Genomic DNA, 21,389 nt, shown 5'->3' on the forward strand with positions numbered 1-21,389 from the left:
AAGCTGAGAATTTGTTTGATGGGCCAATATGCCGCTGGGAATAGATGAAGTGTGGGTTCTCTTGAAAGAGGCGGTACCGTAGTTGCCCTTTTTATGGTCCTGATAAAAGGACTTCCCCCCTACAAACAACACTGATGGCCTTTAACTGGACACATTACACTAGAATTTTATTCTCAATAGGCGCTTTTTTAGACAAAGTATTTGAGATGCGGAAAATTATGCATTGAAATTCAAGTGGAATCATATAAGCAAGGAAATGCCTGGTTTGTTCTTAATTCATTATGAGCCTGCATTTGGAGGGTATTGTTTGTAGCCTTTAGTATATTAGTGGGCCTGAGCAGTAAGAGGCTGCACCCACCCCTTTTTTTACATATATATCATTTTCTATACATACATACCCCTCATGAGTAAGTACCTCTTGGGTGTTCCACGTTTTATTGCCCTTCGCTCACGAGACAATCACACTTACTTTACATACGGTGCATTTAGAGTAATGGTTTGCAGTGTGTAGTATAATTCCCCCCCTTGATGAAGTTCTTTCCTTCCAGCTGCCTGCTATCCACACAGCTCAGAGTCAGCTATGTCAATAGCCATGGCATATTAAGTTCCGAATCCAAATGGAATAAATAAATCACTTCTTAGGGAAGCAAACAATGTTGTGAGTAATTAAATGTGTCTATTCCTGGTTTTATTGTCCCATCTCCAAGACGCTGCTGTATCGAACATGTCCGACTTGTTACAATTGCTTAGTTTTAGCTAAAGAGAGTTTTCCTAAGTGAAGTTCATCAGAGTGGATTTTCTAGAATATTACAGTTTGCTACTGGTCCAAAGGACACAGGGGGTAATGCTGTAATTAAGGCTTAAATGAAATGATCCCTATAAATTTCTCAGGCACTCAAATACAATTTCAAACATTTTGAAGACTCTTTAGCAAATCAGCCACTAGTTTGAGAGCAGTTTTTCTTATGCCCCTCCTTGGAGTACAAACCAAATGAAATATAATTCACATTTATTAAAACAAAATTAGACACAATAAAGGAGAAGACATCTTAGGCTTCAAAAAGGAGCAACAAACTAAGATGAATTGTGATATTGATTTTGCCAGGATAAATGGTTTTCGTAATATTAATATAAAGAAACCTTTATTGCAAGACTCTCCTGGCAGAACCTGAGCTGCTCCCGCAATCTGTTTAAAATCTTCATTTTTCATCCTTATGGGAGAACCTCAGTTGCTAAATGGATTTCATAAAGAGTAATCTGTCAAGATTTATATAGATAAACAATTTGTGATGTTTATTGACCAGTTCATTATGATAAACAAAACAGGAGGGAGGCTCGGCTCATCTCTGCCAGAAAACTGTTGCTACACTGTTAACCCCTCTGCAGAACAGTATTTACCAGGCACACTGAGGGCATAACTGGCTTCTGTCTCCTAAATGACAAATCTCCTATATTATGCTTTCCTGGGAGTTTCTTTTAGTTACACAAACAGCATAAAATCATCCTAATTATTATTATTGAAGAAGCATAATTCATAATGAAATAATATGTTTCAGTATTCATGATATTTCTGGGAAGTTCACCTGAACGGACACAGGGGGACACGTCACCCCTTCTTTGACTGGGGACCGCAACTCACATGTGCATGACGGTGATTTAAATAAGGACTGAGATTAATACCATTCACCGAGGCCCAGTTATCTTTCTCGATGGGAATTCACGTTGAAAACATAAAGATGAGTGTTATGGGCTGCCCCTGTCCTCAAGGGGTGCACAGACTACTGCGGAAGAGAAGAGGAGAGTGGAGCCTAGCAGACAAGGATGCATGCAGATTCTTTTGGGCAGCATGAAGTAGAAAGGACCATGGGCAGGGCCTGGGAAGAGCACTAAACTGAAAAGACTGAAATGTAAAAATCTAAAACTTTTTGTGCTGACAGGATGATTCAAGTGAAAAATTACTCATATCTCATCTCATATAATGGGTCATAATCTAAATATAGGGGCATTTGATATATGGCACAAAGTGCCTTTAGGCTATGTAGATTGTATGTAGGTGTGTGTATAAGTGTGTGTGTGTGTGTGTGTGTGTGTGTGTGTGTGTGTGTGTGTGTGTACATGAGAGAGAAAGAGACAGACAGACAGACAGACAGACAGACAGAGACACAAGGAGAGATGCATGGATGTAAATGTGTATGACTGTGCAAGTATATCTATGTGCATGAGGAAGTTCGAGGAACATGTCAGTCATCTTCCTCTGTTACTCTCTGCTTTATTCCTTTGAGACGGGGTCTCTCAGTGAACCAGAAGCTCCTCATCTCTTCCCATCTGGCTGGCCAGGAAGCTTTCAGAATCTGCCTATCTTTGCACCCAGTGTTGCAATTACAAACCCCTACTGCCATTTTCAGCCTTTATATGAGTGCAGGGGGATAGAACTTGGGTCTGAACGCTGGCACAGTGTCATGGCTGTTTTTCAGACAACTTGACCGAAGCTTAAATCATTTGGGAAGAAGGAACATCATTTGAGAAAATTCCCCCACCAGACTTCTGGCCTATGTACAAGTCAATAGGACAATTTATAGATGAGTGAGTGACGTGGGAGGGCTCAGCTCACTGTGGGAAGTGCCACTCCTGGGCAGATGGTCCTGGCTTATATAAGACCAGACTGAGCAAGCCTTGAGGAACAAGCCAGTAAGCAGTGTTCCTCCTTGGCCTCTGTTCAGTTCTTGAACACACACAGGACTATAATCTCTCTCTCTCTCTCACATGCACACACCCATGCAACGAATGCTACTTCTCCTCGTCCCTTAAATAACTTAGGTAGATTATAGGAGGACTCGAGGTGAGGACGATGGATTTTATTCTGCGTTTCCAGAAGAAGCACAGGTGGCCTGTTGACATCTTGGTTTTAGTCCACTGAAACTAATTTAGGACCTCTGACCTCCAGAATTATAAGATAATAAATCCTTGTTGTTTTAGGACACTGAATTTGCAGTAATTTATTATATCCAGGAGCAAGCTAATATACCCTGGTCTAGTGGGAAAGGAGAGCTGGACCTCGTCCTGACGCTCTGTTCCCTACCTTTCCCAGTTTGTCACATCGAGGACATGGTGCCATTAATAACGTGCAAAAGCTGGCATTCCTTGAAGAGCCTCCGCAATCTATATTAAGGTACACTAAATAGATAAGGGGCATAAGATATTTCAGAAATGACTATATACATTTCCTTTTAAATGATGTCCTCCCATCCACTCAATGCAGTCTTTTATTTTTCCAAACCTGAGTATGGGGTGGCCTTCCAACTTCCTTCAGATAACAGAATCAGGCAGAAGTAGCAACCTCAAGCATGAGCCTCAAGTGCCTTTGTGCTCCTTCCTCTCTTTCCTGAAACTGCCCCACCTGACAATCCAGCGCAGACTGGATTGGGAGGAGGGGAGACTAATTGGGGCCTGTCATGTCTGTTACCTCAGATGATGGCCAACTGTCTCGCAGAGACACAGAGATGCCCGAGTCTGTGAAAAACATGCACCAAGTTTTACATCTTCACTGAGTAAGAGGAGATCTCTTTGCAAGAAAGTCATCTGCTTTTATTTGAAGTCACTGGTGTGGGTCCCAGAGCACAGACTCATTGAGGCCCACTGGAGATGGGCATGCACCAAGATTACCAGATTGAGTCTATGCCAATTCCTGAACTAAAACCAAAATAACCCCCAGCAGGAAAATTGGAGTGGGCATTTATGAGGTCTAAGCCTTCATATCCCTGATCAGCCTAGAGCCCTGGTCTCTAGAACCCAGGATAACTGCAGCTTAGTGCTGGATCCCCCTAGCTCCTTGAAGCCTAAAATGAGATAAACTGAGCCAGTGACTCTAGGTGGCTTTGAACATTAAACAAGAAACACTGTGGGTTGTGACATGTGGAAGTTACATTTGAAAAAATGGGAGAGGGTGCCAGAGGAACTTGAGACACCTTAACTCTGCCAAATAATCACTCACCGTCTGCTTGAGGATAGTATCAGAAAGTCTATATGCCTGGTACAAAGATGAACCAGAGGTGGCCCACTTCATGGTTCCTTCCCCTTGTTTGGGAGTAAGACAAACGTGATACACATTTTTTTTTTTTTTGCCTTACTGATTTTTTTTTCTTAACTCTGGACAGGGTTTTACTGCTTCCTTGTTTTGAGGCTGGTTAAGCCATGCTTGCTGTCTGTGTCAGGGGGAAACGAAATAATGTTTTCACTGGGATTAGCACTTGGAAGACCATGGCCTCCTTTACTGATCAATATGCTTTTAAGGATGAAATACAAGATTGAAAACAGATGGAGGTTTTCCACATTGGTCAAATGAAGCCGTTATTAATAGGCTGCACTTTAGGGTCAGTGTCTACATTATCTCATTTGTTTGGTCCTGTGGAATTATTTTTAAAGAGTATTAAAAATTAGCCAAGTAAAACAACAACAAACCCATAAGGTTTGCTCTTCTCAATGAAGAGGCATGAAGAAAAGAGGGGGGATTGAGAAAGAGTTCCCGGGGGTGGAAAGGCACCTGGATGAGGAGATGGCACTGTCTTCCAAACAGACAAGACATGCCATGTGCTTCTGCATCCTCCCTGCTCAGCAAGAGAGCAGTCCACTGTAGACACCGGAAACTAATCCACTTACATTAGTAAACATCTTCCACAGCACACAAGTGGCTTGCAGAGAGTTTCTTCATTTTTAAATATCAAGACACAGTTATTTCATACACTGTGTATCTATATACATCTAGACTATAAATGAATTTTTTTGAGAAATAATTTTTTTCTTTTAGTTTCTCTGAGATAGGGTCTCAGGTAGCTCAGGCTAGCCTTGGCCTCCCTATGTAGCAGAGGTTGGCCTGGAATTTAAGTAATCCCTGCTTATCTCCTCTCAAGTGGTAGTATTACAGACATGTGTCACCAGAAAGTGTCACCATAAAGTTTTCTTATGCCATATAAAAACCCATATAGTTTAGTCCACTCTTCATTGAAAAAATAGATAATGTTGGTGAAATGTAATGGCAGCAAGCAGAATTCAGCAGCGATATCCAAGGAGACTATTGTTCAGAAAAGAAATTGGAATCATAAAAGGGTGAGAGTCCATTTGTTCTCCTCTCCGTGATGAGCAAACACACACTGGAGTGATTCTTATGTCACAGTTTGAAGCACTCTCCCTCTGTGACCTTCTGCGAGAGTAGGTCTCTCCTCTAATGAGCAGCCATGTTAGAATGAAAAGAGATGGCAGAATTCGTCAGTGAAAGGGGAGGGACACCTTGCATCACTAACTTCCCATGGGACTGACCCCAGGAAGCACAAATGAATCATGGGATCTTTATCCCCTTTATTTCTTTAAAAACAAACAAACAACAAACAGACAGGCAAAACTGTTGGGCTGGAGAGATGGCTCAGTGGGCAAGAGCAGTGGTTGTTCTTCCAAAGGTCCTGAGTTCAGTTCCCAGCAACCACTTGGTGGCTCACAACCATCTATAATGAGATCTGGTTCCCGCATCTGGCCTGCAGGCCTACATGCCAGCAGAATACTGTATAAATAATAAATAAATAAATCTTTTTTTAAAAAAACCTGTTTTTATGTGTTCCTGTAGTTCATATTCATGGGTAGCATATATGTGAATGTGTGCCTATGTGTGCATGTTGGACAAATGCCAGAGTTGGCTATCTGGTATCCTGATCCACCAATCTCTAGTCATGTGAGATAGGGCTTCTCACAGAATTTGTAGCTAGACTGGTGTCCTTAAGCTCCAGTGGATTGCCTGTCTCCCTTCTCTATAGTACTTGTTAAAGAAGGCATGTGAACACACCTGGCTTTCTGCCTGTGTTCCTGAGGTTGGAACACACACCTTAGTGTTTGCCCAGCAGGGCCTGTTATGTGGTGACCCAGACAGGGGGTTTTATTCTTTCTATTCTTTGCAGAGAAACTTTGCCACCCATGTCGCTCTCATTTCCACAGCTCTTTTCAGTGTTAGTGTATGGTCTGTGTCCTACAGTGCCCAGACGGGAAGGTGCTGAGCCCCAGTAAGACACCTTGTGTTATTGGAGAGACATACAAAGCTGTATATCCTGTAGTCAAGATAATGAAGCCATGCCAAATATTAGTGTAAATATCAAACAATTGATTACAGGATATAGACCTGAAGAGGGGACCTTATACCCATCAACAGTCATTGATGACCTTGAAACACTTTGAGGCTTCCTTCTATGATCTTTGTTCTCCTAGGGAGCCTTCTTGCTAACAGTCTCAAAGATCAAAGGTCTCAGGCTCACCTCTATTCTACTTTCTCTGTGCAGCCCACTTCCCCCATCTGGGAACTTTTAGGCTTCCAGCTGATACTACTCACAGATGCTAAAGAGCTCACTTCAGTATTCTTCTTGGCTCTTCTAACCAGACCCCCCAACTCTGATAAACTCTAAGGGGATCAGACTTCAGAGCAATACCTCAGCTGGTCTCCCTAACCTTGGCCAGACTGCCTCTCCCATTCAGATTTGCTAGGTCTAACCTAAATTTCAGTCCACTGGTCTCCAAAGCTGCAGATGACTCATGGCACCCTTCAATAGGTCTCCTTCTTCTAATATAATGCATGTGTAAGAGATTATGAACTCTTCTGTCATTCCCTCTAGGGCAACCCTATTTTCTAATTTTCTTTCCTTAACCATTGTTTATCTATTCTATTTTGCTTTATACTTTGTCTTTGATAGAGATGAGAATTCCAGCAGTCTTTTAGAAGACTAGCAATGTGCTCAGTGGTAGAGCACTTGCTTAACATATGGAAGACCATATGTTCCACTGTGATACTACCAAAAATAATAAAAAAAGAGTCTGTTAGCCTTTGGCTGTATGTGTTTGGTTATTGCATTCACAAAGTATGGGGGATGAGGGAAAGAATGGAAAGAAATGGATAGAAAGAGGCAAGAAAATATTCTTAAATATAAGTGAGCAGAAGAACAAGAAACCATACAATAATCCTCAGGCCTTATAAAGCAGGGTGAGGCCAAGGGAAGAAGCTGCCAATGGGGAGATGAAAGCATATCTGTGTCCAATTTTATTCATTGAAAAGGAAGTTGTTAAGTTAAATCAGCGAAGAGTTGGGCGAATCAGAGTTTAGAAGGGCGGGTGGGAAGATGAAGATGAGAAGGAAAGCAAGGAACAGGAAACCAAACTCAGGAAGGGATCGTACTCAAAATAGGCCTTTTAGAAAATGATGTGTTCCTTTATGAGTAGGTCAACAGTGGACAGACTGGAGGCAGAGAGAAAATCTGCAGTCACTCATTTCTGCTACCATTTCCCCCAGCACAGTGGAGGGCTGGGAAGTCTACAAGGAGATATTCAAGAAGCTGAAGCCAAAGGCCAGAAGAAGGGAGAGAGCCTGACAGCTGAACATAGGAGGTTTATTCCAGTGTAGAAACAGAAGACCATGAAGATGGGCACATGGTTGGTCAGTGTAGAACTGGGCTGTGATACCAGTACAAAGATTAAATAAGACCTAGGAACAGGTTAAGTACTGGTTCTAGGATGACAGTGTCTTATGTTCACAACACAGCATCTTGGAAATCGGGAGGATTTGGGACATAGAAGGAATTAGCTTTTCATCACTATATTGAATACCCCAGGCAACATACAGTGAGGAAAGGGCTTTATGAACTCAAGACTTCAGGCATTACTCTCCATTGTTAGTTGCCTATGGTGGCACATCACATGACACATCATGGCAAGAGACTATGAGGGAACAAAACCACTCCGTGTCTAGGATATGAAAAGGACAAAGAGGAAGGGGGGAGGTTTCACTATCTCCCTCAGGGACATTTCCCCACTGGAATGACTACCTCACACTGGGCCTTAACTATGCCAAAGGTACCAAGGTAGGAGCAAGGCTTTAACACATGGGGCTTCATATCCAAACTACGGTGATACTCCAACTACTCAATGAGTGAAACTTAGAAGGATAAATAGGAAAGCAATGTTTGTGGGAGAAGAATGTTCTTTTGTCAAAAAAATAGTAATGTGTTGTTTAATCAAGGTTATTCCTTCTCTTATTCAATATGGGTCAGCTGATATCCAGAGATATTCACCTTAACTTGTATAAAACTTGCTACAAATCATCTTCCTTTAAATCCATACTTGTCTAGATCTTTTCTTTCCTGAGATTGGCCTTTCATACTTTGACTCTGTCTTCTACATTCTGCCCTTACACAGGCCACTTAACTTCACTAGATTCACAGTTTTAAATGACCTCAGTGCCTTTCAATATTGTAGGCTCGACTGTCTTGTCTCTTTCTACTTCTCATTAGTTGAACCTAACATTTTAATCTACCTTCTCACCCAGAGACTCCAACTCCAGCACTAGCTAGACATCCTGTGGAGTGACAAATGACAGGATCCTCTTTTGGAAGCAGGTTTGGGCCCTGGAATAAGCTCGTACAGGAGGTGCGACGGGTGGAAATGGGGAGGGAATGAGAGCAGGATCTTATCCCACGAAAACAGCCTTGGATGTAAGAGCACTGAAGGGGGAAGACTGTGACAGACTGAGGGGAGCAGTGTTCTTCTCTTTTAAAAAAAAGTTGGGGTAGAAGAAGGTAGTTTAGCTGATAAAGTGCTTCCTATGAAAACAGGAGAGCTTGAGTTTGAAACTTAGAACTCCCATACAAAAGTGAGACATGGTGCAATTCAGTTATAGCTCTAGGAATGTCCCTCATTCAGCCTAACCTAATAGCCAAATTCCAAGCTAGTTGGAGACCCTTTATTATAAAGGCCAGCTCCTCAGAGCAATATCCAAGGATGACCTCTGGCTTCCACTTGCAGAAACACACACACACACACACACACACACAGAGAGAGAGAGAGAGAGAGAGAGAGAGAGAGAGAGAGAGAGAGAGAGACAGACAGACAGACAGACAGACAGACAGACAGAAAAATAAGATGATGTAGTCATTCTGGTGATGCTGGATGAATATAAAAGGACTTCAGAAGGATAGAATGGAGCTATAACCATTACATTTAGTAAGCAAGATTATCAAGGCATCAAAAATATATTTACCAAAATAACATTTTTGTAGAAGTTGTTGTTGTTTGAAAATTGCCAGAGTTTTTATTGATAAGGAAAGCTAAAGATAAAAATCTACAATGTTTTGGTACCCATACAGATAAAGATTTACCTTCCAGTCTCAGTATCAAATCCAAAGTAATGGTTTTGACACTGGCAACAGCTCTGCCCAGTAGTAGAAGGATCCCGGCAAGAGCACTTCCCGGTGACATTGTTACAGATGTGGCTCACGGCTCCAGCTGTGTGGCATAAGCAGGGCAGGCAGCCAGCTGCATGGCCAGGAGAAATATAAAAGCCTAGAAATAAAAAAAAAAAAGGTTTTACTTTTTGTTCAGTCTTCTCTAAAAATGAGTGTTTTGATAGCACACCAAACCAAAAGACTCTCAAGGTACACATCCCCCACCCCAAGGTCTTCCTATCACAGTGGTTAGAGCTGCTCTTCTTCTTCTTCTTCTTCTTCTTCTTCTTCTTCTTCTTCTTCTTCTTCTTCTTCTTCTTCTTCTTCTTCTTCTTCTTCTTCTTCTTCTTTTCCTCCTCCTCCTCCTCCTCCTCCTTCTTTTCTAAGACAGGGTTTCTCTGTGTAGCCTTAGTTGTCCTAGACTCACTTTGTAGACCAGGCTGGCCTTAAATTCACAGAGACCAGTCTGTCTCTGCATCCCAAGTGTTGGGATTAAAGGCATGCACCAACACTGTCCAGCTGAGCTCTTCTTAATGACTATATTAAGTACGTAAGGATATTAAGTAAAGATTAAAAACAACCCTCCAGCACCCTACATGAAAGATTAGTGTAGGGTTGGTGAGGTGGCTCAGTGGTTAAGAACACAGAACACTTACTGCTCTTTACCAAAGGCCTGGGTTTAGCTACAAGTCTTCACATGCCACTCACAACTGGCTCAGATCTCCACTTCTAGGAGAACTGAGACCCTTGTCTCACTTTCTGGGCACCAGGTACCTGCATGGTGTACATACATACATGCAGACAAAATATTCATTCACATTTAAAATTGATTAATTCACAATTTAAAATAACTTATACCTGTTTAAAGTTCTTCAACTAAAATCTGGCCCTCCTCCACTCAGCTTCAAATAGTTACCAAATAGGCAGTGGCTGAATTCTATATACCAGAGACGTTTGGTAAGAAAGTCGATAAAATTCAGGATTCCCCAGTTAAATTTTAATTTAACCCTGATTTTATAGTTAAAATCCATTATTTACCACACTAAATGGTTATTATTTGAAATTCAAGCATAATTGATTATACCAAACACTGTGAAATTTCTCAACCCTTATACTGTCTACTTCATGTATAGCCTACACTTTTTTAATCATCACGACCTATGGACAGTGTCTCCCAAGAATTTCACAGCTTCTCCTATGCCTTCCCACCTCTGTGTGAAGGCTGCCACTAGGTTTTTCAGGGTGTGCATCATGAACTGGTGTTACAAGAGTTTTGTCTGCATCAATTTGTTTAAATGTTATTACATCCTTTATGTAAATTAGGAAGGTGGAGCTTAGGAAGGCTCACAAACCCCCCTCAAATGCTGAACTCACAAATAACACGAGCCAGTTTCAAACACAGGCTACCCAACACCAGAAGTCATCTACCCACTGGCCAGCCCTGGTCTCCTGTCAATTGATTCTTGTCAACCAAAGGACATTTCTAGTGTCTCTTCCCTCTACTTACAACTAGTGTATGGCTTATTCCTCTCAAGAAAAATATAAAAATAAACCAAATATCTACCATGCCTCCTTCCACCTCCATAATCAACGCCTGCCCTCTGCACAGTCATTTCCCAATACAGACGTGTAGAGATATTTCTTTTTCTGTTCTTGACCCTTGCATGCCCTTCTGTGCAGGGGATGCTCTGTCCATGACAACGCTTTCAACCTACCCCTTCTGCTTAGCTTATTCCTCTATAAACCAGGTCTCCTCAATTCCATGAACAAATTTCTCTAGGCCAATTCAGGAATGCCTCTGACAGCTTCACTGAATCCCGCTGATTCCCACCAGTGCCCAGAAACATATAATTAATCTAATTTTCATCAGACTGTCACCTTTTTCAGGGCCAAAGCCTCATCTGAATGAATCATTCCCTCCACTGCTCATAGTAGGCCTTCGCTAAACACTGCTGAGCTGGTAAAAATGGATGCAAGGAGCTGGTGAGGCCCACAGGTACTGCATTCACAAAACATGAGAGCGTGCACACACACTCACACACACACAGTTTGAAGTTTTAATTACACAATCCACAACCTTTTCTTATGTCAATGTAAAGACAGAAAAGTGGGACTCGCCACCACACTGGAGTTCTTTAAAGTCTTCTGGACCCAGAAGATGGATGTCAACAACACACAGTCAGAAAGCCTTTAGCTGTTGTAATGATGGAACAGACATGTGAAATATTAAGGGTTCTTGGTGTAGTGTGATGTAGATCCATGTGTATACACACATGCACATACCTACTGAAATACACATACAAGCACATACAACATGCTTCCAGGAGTACTTAACTGAGGCAACAGGATAGAGGAACCACAGAAACAATCTACTGAGTAAAGCTATGGAAAATGACTATTGTGGAAATGCCATGATCATTACATTTTGTGACGTACTTGCCTTGCTGAAGAGAATAAGCAGAAACACAAAAATCAAGCCTTTCTGTGTTGTCTGTTCTATCCAGAAGAGCACAGAATAACTGGCGAGCTCTCACACATACTGGAGGATCTAGTTAAAAAGAAGCCATCACCCTAAAGTCACAAAAATTAGTGGTTTTCCTTGAGCTAGTCCTAGCCATGTTCTGAGAGAACTTCAAAAGCAGAAGAAAAAAATGTGTTCAGCAGGACTGAAAGGAGATAATGGAAAGATCTAGAACACCCAGGCAGATGGCACAGATAACATCATTTTCATAATAATTTACAGCCAGATTGCAGGATTCCTCTGTATTTGTTCTTACATCCACTAATAGCCATATATCTAAATATGTCCTTATATCCAATGGGTTGCAGCCACGTCAGTTAACACCTGTTCTAGTACCTGGCTAGTATTATGATCCAAGTCACACATTCCGAAGACTTTTCCTTGGTATCTGAGACAGAGTATGCACTTTTCTTCCAAGGAAGTACCTAGCTCCTTAAATTCATGCAGATGGTATCATGAAGTCCTAACAGCTCTCCGATTTGGATAAATTACCCATTAGCATAGATACTTAGAATTAATTTGGACTTACTGCAATAGCTTTGAGCCACAGAGAATTCTCAACCAATTAAGGATCATTTTTACAAGAAATGATTTATTAGCTAAGTCTGTGTATATAAATGGGGGTGCATTTAGGTACATAAGACTGGATAGTTGAAATCTTGGAGATCAAGAGACTGCACAGAAAAAATATCAGAAATGTAAGCAGAGGATGGTAACCAAGGAGAACATGACAGCACAGGGGTGCCAGGAGGCTGCAGAGTGGGCTCACAGGACGCAGCCATCAGGAGGCTGCAGAGTCGGCTCATAGGACTCAGCCATTATGGATGCTACTGTGATATGAACTCTCTACTTCTTGGGACTTGATTGGAAAGGTTAATCCCACTAGTATTTTAGCTGTCCTATTTTTAAGCAGCTCAATTAGGATGACGCAGGGAACTTCCTGCTCACAGATTACTTGTGGCATCACCTGAATGTGCCTAATTCTAGACCATTACCTCTCTTGTGATGGCTTCCAACTATAGAAAACCGCATTTCCCCTTCCCTCCTTCTTAAACTGCCACTCCTGAGTGTGGCTTAATGATAACTGACCTCAATTTCTTCTTCTACTCGATGCATCTCTGATCTCACTCCATTGGCTCAGCCTCGCGGTCCACATCTTTACAGCTGTATCATTTTAACTGATATTTCTGAAACTGTTTTCCCTCCAAATGTCTTTATACTGTGTTCTTAAACATAGCCATAAGGCCGATATGCTAACTTGGTTTTAGGCACAGCTGAGAGTTTGCAGGCACAAGCCAGCCTCTTATTTCATCTAAACTCTTGGTCCTAAGCAATGAGATCCTCAGGTAGAAGACAGTGTGCCTCCCAGTTCAGAGACAGCGGCCCTCATACCATCACACTGCTGGGCTGGAAAGAGCCTCCCGGAATGCACAGAGCACTGCACTATTAGCAAGACTGAGGGCATCATCTCCTGTCGTGGCTATTTGCACAGCACAGCACCTGTCCTGAGCATAAACGAGAGCCCATTTCCTAGTGATATCCCTCCTGGGGACCATGAACAACTAGGCTTTGCTAAGGCCCTGAAATGGGAGAAAGAAAACAAACTTAACCTCTGGGCCATGCTCAGAAAAGGAGGGCAGCGCTTGGCTCAGTACTCATTATAGGCCATTAGGAGACAGTCCTCCGCACCTCAAACCATGGACACAATGTTCACAGGGGGAAGCTATGGCAGGAAGGGCTGGTTAATCAGGGTGTCTGGATGCAGCGCCAACGGCTGTGATTTTCAAAGTGGGATACTAATGCTCCTCTTCATTTCGGTGTTTTGTTTTGTTTTAATAAAAATGATGCTAACAACATTTTCCACACTTTTGACCCAATATTCATGGGAGTACAAACACAAAACCATTCATTCCAGTGTTATTTAGGGCAATTAGCACTCATATTAAATTGGAAATGGTGCAAATGATCTGCATTTATTCCTTCTTTTGGCAACCATTCACTCCTCTGCTACCTTACTGGCTCTTACGTACTCTGCAATCCCAGCTCATGTTTTCTCTATTAAATTCTCCATGCTTCCTTCCATTAAGAACCTACCAGCATGTCACATGTTCCTTGTACTGACACAAACCAGATTCCCCCACTTAAAGTGCAAGGTCTTTGTATGTTTGTGACCTTATCTCTTAAAAGAGCTCATGATGTGGTATGTAGCACCATATTAAATAGATGTGCCAACTGAAAAATGGATACAGCAATGAAATGAGTAGGCAGCTTAATGGATGGACGGGAGGATGAGCGGACAGTTGGATCAATCTGTGGTCCTTTATAGTATGGAATTCTTTCTTTCTCAATGAGAGGAGTAATGATCAATAGAAACCTGTGTATCAGAAGAATGGTTGGTCAGGATGGCCCAGGCTGTGGGGAAGTGTGGAAAGGAGTGTGTAAGAGTAGACACAATAAATTAAAAATGTAACTTTAGACAAATCAGCTGATGGATTAAACTAGAGATGGAAAATGTAAGCCTCAACTAAAATCTCTTGCTTTTAGAGCAAAGGGAATGGTGGAAGCTGAGCCCCCCAAGTTTCCCACTGGACTCCTGTGTTTTCCACAAAACCCCACTTTCTTATTCATATGAACTTCTGGAGAGGCTCTTAGAAGCATGCTTTCTCTTTGTTTTCTTCCTTCCTTTTTTTAAAGATAGCACCGTACTATGTAGCTCTAGCAGGCCAGACACTTACTACGTAGAAAGCTAGCCTGTAATTCACAGAGAACTGCCTGCCTCTTCCTTCTTAGTGCTGGGATCAAAGACATATGCCATCATGTTCAGCCATAGCATATTTTCTAAAGATCAAACACAAAAATCATAAAAAATTACAAATATTGAAATCTCTGATACAGTCTGGGAGACCATAGTGATTACACGCACATACATAGCTCAAGGCAAACTTTTATATTCTGTTTCTACCCTACTGTGTTTCAGTACTTGTGAAATGCACATTCCAAGTATCTTCTCTATGCCACAGAGACAATCCATAGATTCTTCCAACTTAGTTTATGCAGATAATCCCATTTCTAGTGCCCATTTCTGCTTAGCAATTCATCTACTCACTCAGGCGGCCCACGACAGTGCTAATTTTTTTCCACGCCAATTACTTGGATTTTCCAAAACAAACGAGATACCGCAGGGCCTGAAGCAACAAGCCAGAATCGCATGTTGAGGGAGAGCTGAAGAGAAGAGAAGGTTACAGACATTTGCAACTATACGCTTTTTACAGCAGCCTTGGGTGGGTATTTAATGACTATTTAAGACATTTTCTTTAAAAATGTCCCATATGAGTGTACATATTCTTGGGTCAGATTCCCAGGGATGTGTAAATACCTCTTGTACTGTTAGATTCGACTCCCTCGGCCATACTAGGTGAGGAGAGTGAACCCTCCATCATAGAAATATTGTGTATAGTACCCAGAGCTTTAAGGCAAGGCTGCAAGGCTGGGCCTGGCACTCAGTAAACACTCAGCAACTGTTCTGCACGGCCATTATCAAAACTGTTAATGTGCAGTTCCCACAAAGGGAGATATTTCCAATTTGATGTTGAAATGATGATTCCACTCTTCCTTCCTCCTCCATATTCCAAAGAGTGTAGTCTATGTTCTCCAAGGCAAGATTATTTTCTGACAATTTGCCATGGAGTAAGTGTCTGTCCTGAGTCTCAGTTCTCACTGGGAAAGACACATTTTCAAAAGGTTTTATTTTCAATAAGAATCAGGACATGAGGCATGACGCGGTCTCAGCAGCTACAGATGCCCTGATTTTTTAATAGAACATCAGCCACCCTGATTCCAATTTCATCAGCAGGGTCTTCATGAAACTCTGGCTCATGAGCCCATCCGTTAGGCAGGAGGCTATGCTTACCAATGAAACACAATACTTTGTTTTGCTCTCTAATAGTCTATGTGACTGACTTATAAAATAAAAAGCAAAAGCAAGCATAGGAGAAAGCATGAAGCGCTGGTCTATTAGGACTCAACATGTCACGAGAAGCTGTTTCCATTATAAATTAGGCTTTATTGTATTTCAAAGCTGCAGTGCCCTCAATAAAACCCCCGTCTGCCTCTGGTTCTCAAGGACGAGGGAGGGTCAACAGCTCAGGATGGCTTGACACCCTTCCCTGCCTTTCTCAGTCAGGCCTCTGATTAAACGCAGCCGCTGAATGGTACGAGGTCATCCAGAGCTGGAGCAAAACCAGGGGACACATATTTACTGCTGTATTTATTAGTGCGGCTATGTGTACGTTCATCTTTATACACACACTACAAATAATTTTAAATTAAAGCATTTTAAAAATACTTAATGGAGGTTAAGCAGCATTTTTAACCTCTGCTCAAGTTATTGAATGGTGTATTAAAACCAATGTGGCTCTAACGTGCCTTCCAGTGCACATTGCTGTGTTAACAAATTGCCTATAAATTTCAGCTGAATTAAGCCCATTCCTTGTACGTCCGTACTAAGGTTAGGTTAATAATACATGAGATTTCATTACCCAAACCTTCCTCAATGATGTTTTTTAAGGAAGTGGGGCAGGAGTCTGTGTGGAGCCCTCTAGCCACGGGCCAATTTATTTATAGTCACAGAAGAGAAGCAGACGAAGTCTTTCAGCTTGTTAGTGTGTGCCTTCCTGGCTAAGCTTCTCTCTCTGGGCCCCCTGGCTTGCATGCACGCATGTGCACTGTGCTCTGTGGCATGAGATCTTGTACTCACAGCTGTCTAGAAGAAGGTAGGAGGGTCCAAAGACAGATGCTGGCAAATACGTCTACTTCATCGATAGGCTGTGCCCTCTGTGCAAGTTTCAACGTACAAATTGAAAACCAGAAAAGTTCAAGGTGGAGATTCTCAAGTCAGAAGATGTCAAAACTAACAACTGCCTTGATTTACCCTTTGCCCCATTCTTATGGCATGCATGCGTGAATACTGACTGCATCTTGTTTTGTTTTGTTTTTTGTTTTGTTTTTTTAATGAGCATTTCCTGAGCTAACATTCCTCCTTGCAGAGAGGGAAAATGATCATCTGGAGGCATAAGGACATTTCCTCAGCCCTTTGCTGTTCCCATGCCTAAAAATAGGCAAAGGCAACTGAGTATTTTTATATATAATTACTCATTCAATAAATATTTATGGATCACCATTTATGGAGGTTCTGTACCTTATGCCTGAGTGGAAGCATTCACAGTGATATTAGCTGGCTGGAGAGACACTAATATATCCCAAGAGCCTCTGGAAATTGCAAACCAGACCATGGACCCAGGGAAGCCCACCTACTTTCTGCTTCTCTATGCTGGGCAGCCAGTGGGGGGGGATGACAAGGCCTGGCTGACCTTTGGGGAGCAGCTGTCTCAGGGATGGCATGGCCAAGAATCCTTGAGGAAAAATAAAACAGAGAATGGGAGAGTTCTGGATTTCTCTTGGAGAGTACAGGACAAATAGCTTTGACTGGAAAGGAGGAAGTGGGGGTGCTAAGAAATGGTCAAAATCTAGATACACTGCAAGGTAAAGCCCCCGAGACTGATTGTGATGGATGAGTCGGGAGCTCTGGGAGAAAAAGGAGTCAAGCCTGGTTATAATGATTTGACATGACAAGATTACAACCCAGAAAATGCAGGGCAGCACTGTCAGTTAAACATGGTAGATTGAGCAATCTTTCCTTTCTGAAAATTCCCCCAAACAAAATTATTTCTTTCTGAAAGGGAATAGCAGTCAATAGCAGAAATCTAAGAGGAAAAATAAGGATTTTTCAGTAGAGTCCCACAGTAGGCCTATTGACCAGGCTGACATAAACCCAGAAGGAAGAGTGTGGGCTTCAAAGTTTCAAAACTCTCTCCAGTCAGAGATGGGGTATAGCTTATCCCTTCTTCAAGGAAGAGGCTGTTGTTGCCACATTTTAGGAGAAGACCAGAAGCTTTAGCTGCAGAAGTGAGACCCAGATCATAAGGATTGGGCAGAGCAGGTGGGGGTGCTGTATGAATTGGGGTGGTATCATGGAACAGCAACTGTGAGTGCCAGATGATTCTATGTCTCAGCTTGGCCAGGCATGAGGTGCAGATACCTGCTCAAACGCCAGTCTAGATGCTGAGCCAACCTATCGGGTAGACTTTCATGAAACAAAAGATAACTCATTCATAGACAGAAGTGCTTCACTGAGCATCCAGAATTGTTAAGCAAAAACGTTTCAAAAAGCAGATACATAGACGTGTCTAAAAAGATGGGAAAGATGAAATCATGACAGGCCTGTTAAACCAATGGTATGTTATTTTTATAGAAAGTTGTCTGAAGCACTAGTAAAATCTTGCATATCTCTTTGTAGTTGGATATTCTCAAATACTAAGAATTACTCCAGGAATACAAAATACAGTTACTTCCCTCCTCACTCTTCCAGAAGCTCCTTGAGCTTGTGCTTTACCACTTATACAAAGAAATACAATTAAAAACAGAATATCAGGGTGGATAGATGGACAATATTAAAAACATTAAATTTTAGTAATTGCAAAATTACCGAAAGCCACACAGGACAGTTGGATGTGGTGGAGCTAAGGAGAAGGGTATTTTAACTCATATGCTTTTACATTTTAAACATGGGTTTTTTTATTTGTTTGTCTTGGGTTTTGGTTTTTTGAGACAGGGTTTCTCTGTGTACTGGCCCTGGCTATCCTGTGATTCTCTTTGTAGACCAGGCTAGCCTCGAACTCACCTGCTTCTGCCTCCTGAGCACCGGGATTAAAGGTGTGCGCCACCACACCCAGTTTTAAATTATGCCCATAAAAATCTTGGTGAACATAAAATTAAGTTTTAAAAAAGGAAGGAGCCACTGGAAACTCACTACCAATCTTTTTAAATCTAACCCTGCCCCAATCTCCTCACACCTCTCCCTGTGCCCAGCCTATGTGTTTGGAATTTAAATGATGCTGATTTCTTGTCCTTTAGGAGACTAACTCCTTTTTCTCTATACCTAAATAGTGATGTCACAAAACTTTTCCCTAAAGGGTGGGGCCAATTGCCATCTCCTTTAAAGGAGGGCAGAGTAGGGACTCTAATGATACAAGGAAATATAACAACCATACTCACAGCCTTCTATATTTGGCTTACTCTGTGCCTGTTTCATTTCTTGGTATGTCAGGGTCCTTGGAACAAGGGTTAACCAATTCGAGGTTGTTTGGTCGGGAGCTTCTTTAGTTTGAAAGGCTGAAAAATAGTCAGATCAGTCACCAGAGCAGCTGACTGGCTGTTGTTGGAGTTGGGCACTTGTAATCTTAAGTAAGGAAAACTGGAAACAGAAAAGAACAACTGGGAGACAATGACAGACTAGCCCTGCCTCTCCTCACAAGGCTGTTTCTGCTTGCACCAAGATCACCCCTCAGTGAGTTTCATAGGCATGTTACAATGGCTAGGCAGAAGGCCATTCTGAGACTTTTCGGCATTCCGAGCAGTTGGCAACACCCAAGAAGGATGGGGAAATGTGTGCTCTAGGCACCGTGGCCTCTTGAAGACAGGACTAGAGAACTGAGCAGCTGAGAGGCTCTGCAGACCATTGCTGTGAAGTGGACGCTACGTATGCATGTGCAGCTTAGCTTCTCACCGCTTCTCACATCAACTGACACAGTGAAAGCTCCACTCAGTGGTAAAATGCAATATTCTTTGATTAGTCTACGGTATCTACAGTGTCCACATAGAAAGGTCTTCTCCACAGAGGGAGGGTTATCAGCCAAGTAACTGTACTTCTTAGTGGTGTACCACAGTCCCACACCAGTGTTTATAATCTGGCGTCAACATCTCCAGAGGACCGCTGAGGAGCCCTTGACCTAGTAAATGTGTGAGTGAGATAGACATGGCCCGATGTATAGATCAGAGCACTATAAAATATCCGGGAAAAAAACTTAGAAATATCTTCTTCATGTAACCCTTTAGTGCCCCACTGGCCTTTGTCATCTTTGGGTAATTATTTCAAGTTTTACTAATAATTAGAATAAAAAGTAGAATATGGCCAACTCATTGTTGCTGGAGGGATGTCCTCAAGAGTGAGCAGATGGACCAACAACCAAGTATGCTATCTGCTAATTACCTGTGTCAGTGTCTTTACCATTTTGTTTTATAGCAGGGGCTCATTGTTTGATACAAGCACAGACATGTGCCCAGATCCTCTTTGAAAGACTCTCTTACAGCCAGTTCCCTGTGGATATGCAAAGCAGTCCCCACCAAAGGATTGTGAGTGGAAAGCAGTAGCAACGGGTGCCACCGCTAACACACTCACTTAGTAAGAGCACTGCCTTCCACTGCCTGGAAATGGATGGCTAGAAGAAAAACAGAGTCGCCCATTGGAGAAGCAGATGGTGGCCACTAGCAAGTCAGTGGGCACAAACAAAATTGGCCTTCAAATTGTGTTCTCTCTCCTGTGTTTCCCACTAAACTATCATTACATCAGGTTGATATTTTGTTGTACATTTAATTAATTAACTAATTAATTAATTAATTATATGTGTATGGATGTGTCATGGAAGTTTTGGTTCATATGTAAACATGTTTTTGCTTCAATCCCAGGGGTGGGATATGGGGGATGCTCCAGTTTGTCCACAGCTGATAACTGCCTCCTGAGAGGGCATGTGATCTTTTTCAGCTCTGAACTACCTTGTGTGGGGGCGTGGCCTTTGTCAGTGGGGATAAAAGCCAGACCTAAAGAGAGATTGGGGGCTCCGAGGAAGAAGAAGGCTGCTGGTGCTCCACCCTGCTGCTCCTGGTTGCTGCTGATGCAGTTTGACTGAGAAGAAGGTGGAGATGTCCTGAAATGGAGATTGGACTTGCCCCAAGGAACCTGACAACCCTAAACAGCAGGAAGTAGCTAAGAAAAACTATGCCCCTTTTCCCCCACTAACCTTCTTTCTCTCCTACCTGGTGTTCAGGTGATGGAAGGGATTGGGGTGGAAAAGGGAGAAAGAGATATAAGGAACCCAAAATAAAAATAGCTTTTAAAAGTACGTCAACATAGATGCTTTGTCTGCTTGGACGTCTGAGTACCACATACATACGTTTGTGCCAATAAAGGCCAGAGGAGAATATTAGATCCCTTGAAAATGAACCTACAGATGGCTGTGGGAATCGAACCTGGGTCCTCTGCAAGAACTACAAGGGCTCTTCACCACTGAGACATCTTTCCAGCCAGGCTTACTGTCTTAACAACACAAGCATCCTCATTTTAATGCTAGCCACACCTACTCCGTTTTGTTTCAAGTTTAGTTTTGAACTTAAAACCGTTTAAAAACTGATACACAATGGACATGTATTATGGGATCAATGAACATGATATTTGATATATATGCAATATATGTGTACATTTCATAATGTTAACATTTTTAATTGAGACTGTGAGAGTGAGAGATCAGGGATAACCTGAGCAAAGCGCGGTGTGTTCTGGACATGACAGCTGTGGTTGCCTGCACAAGGCCCGCACAAGAACAAGCCAGGCATCATTCTAAAATGGCACATGAAGGAATTCAAGAACCCTCACCTTTAGCTGAGGATCCATGGACAGCTGATGACTTCTGGGAAAATGGAATCATTTTTCTTTAAGGGTATGTGTGGCT

The 21,389-nt window shown here is 42.2% G+C and overlaps 1 protein-coding gene across 1 annotated transcript in view; it reads right to left on the reverse strand.

Moving 5' to 3' along the window:
* The window catches only part of USH2A (usherin), a 683,333-nt gene that overhangs the window by 524,936 nt on the left and 137,008 nt on the right, over nt 1-21,389 (reverse strand). The window contains exon 14 of the mRNA XM_084773188.1: nt 9,180-9,363. Within this exon, the coding sequence (XP_084629314.1) occupies nt 9,180-9,363 (184 nt within the window). The remainder of the gene's footprint in view (nt 1-9,179; nt 9,364-21,389) is intronic.

Source organism: Acomys minous (assembly GCF_964271855.1).
Source record: "Acomys minous genome assembly, chromosome: 1".
Classification (NCBI taxonomy): Eukaryota; Metazoa; Chordata; class Mammalia; order Rodentia; family Muridae; genus Acomys; species Acomys minous.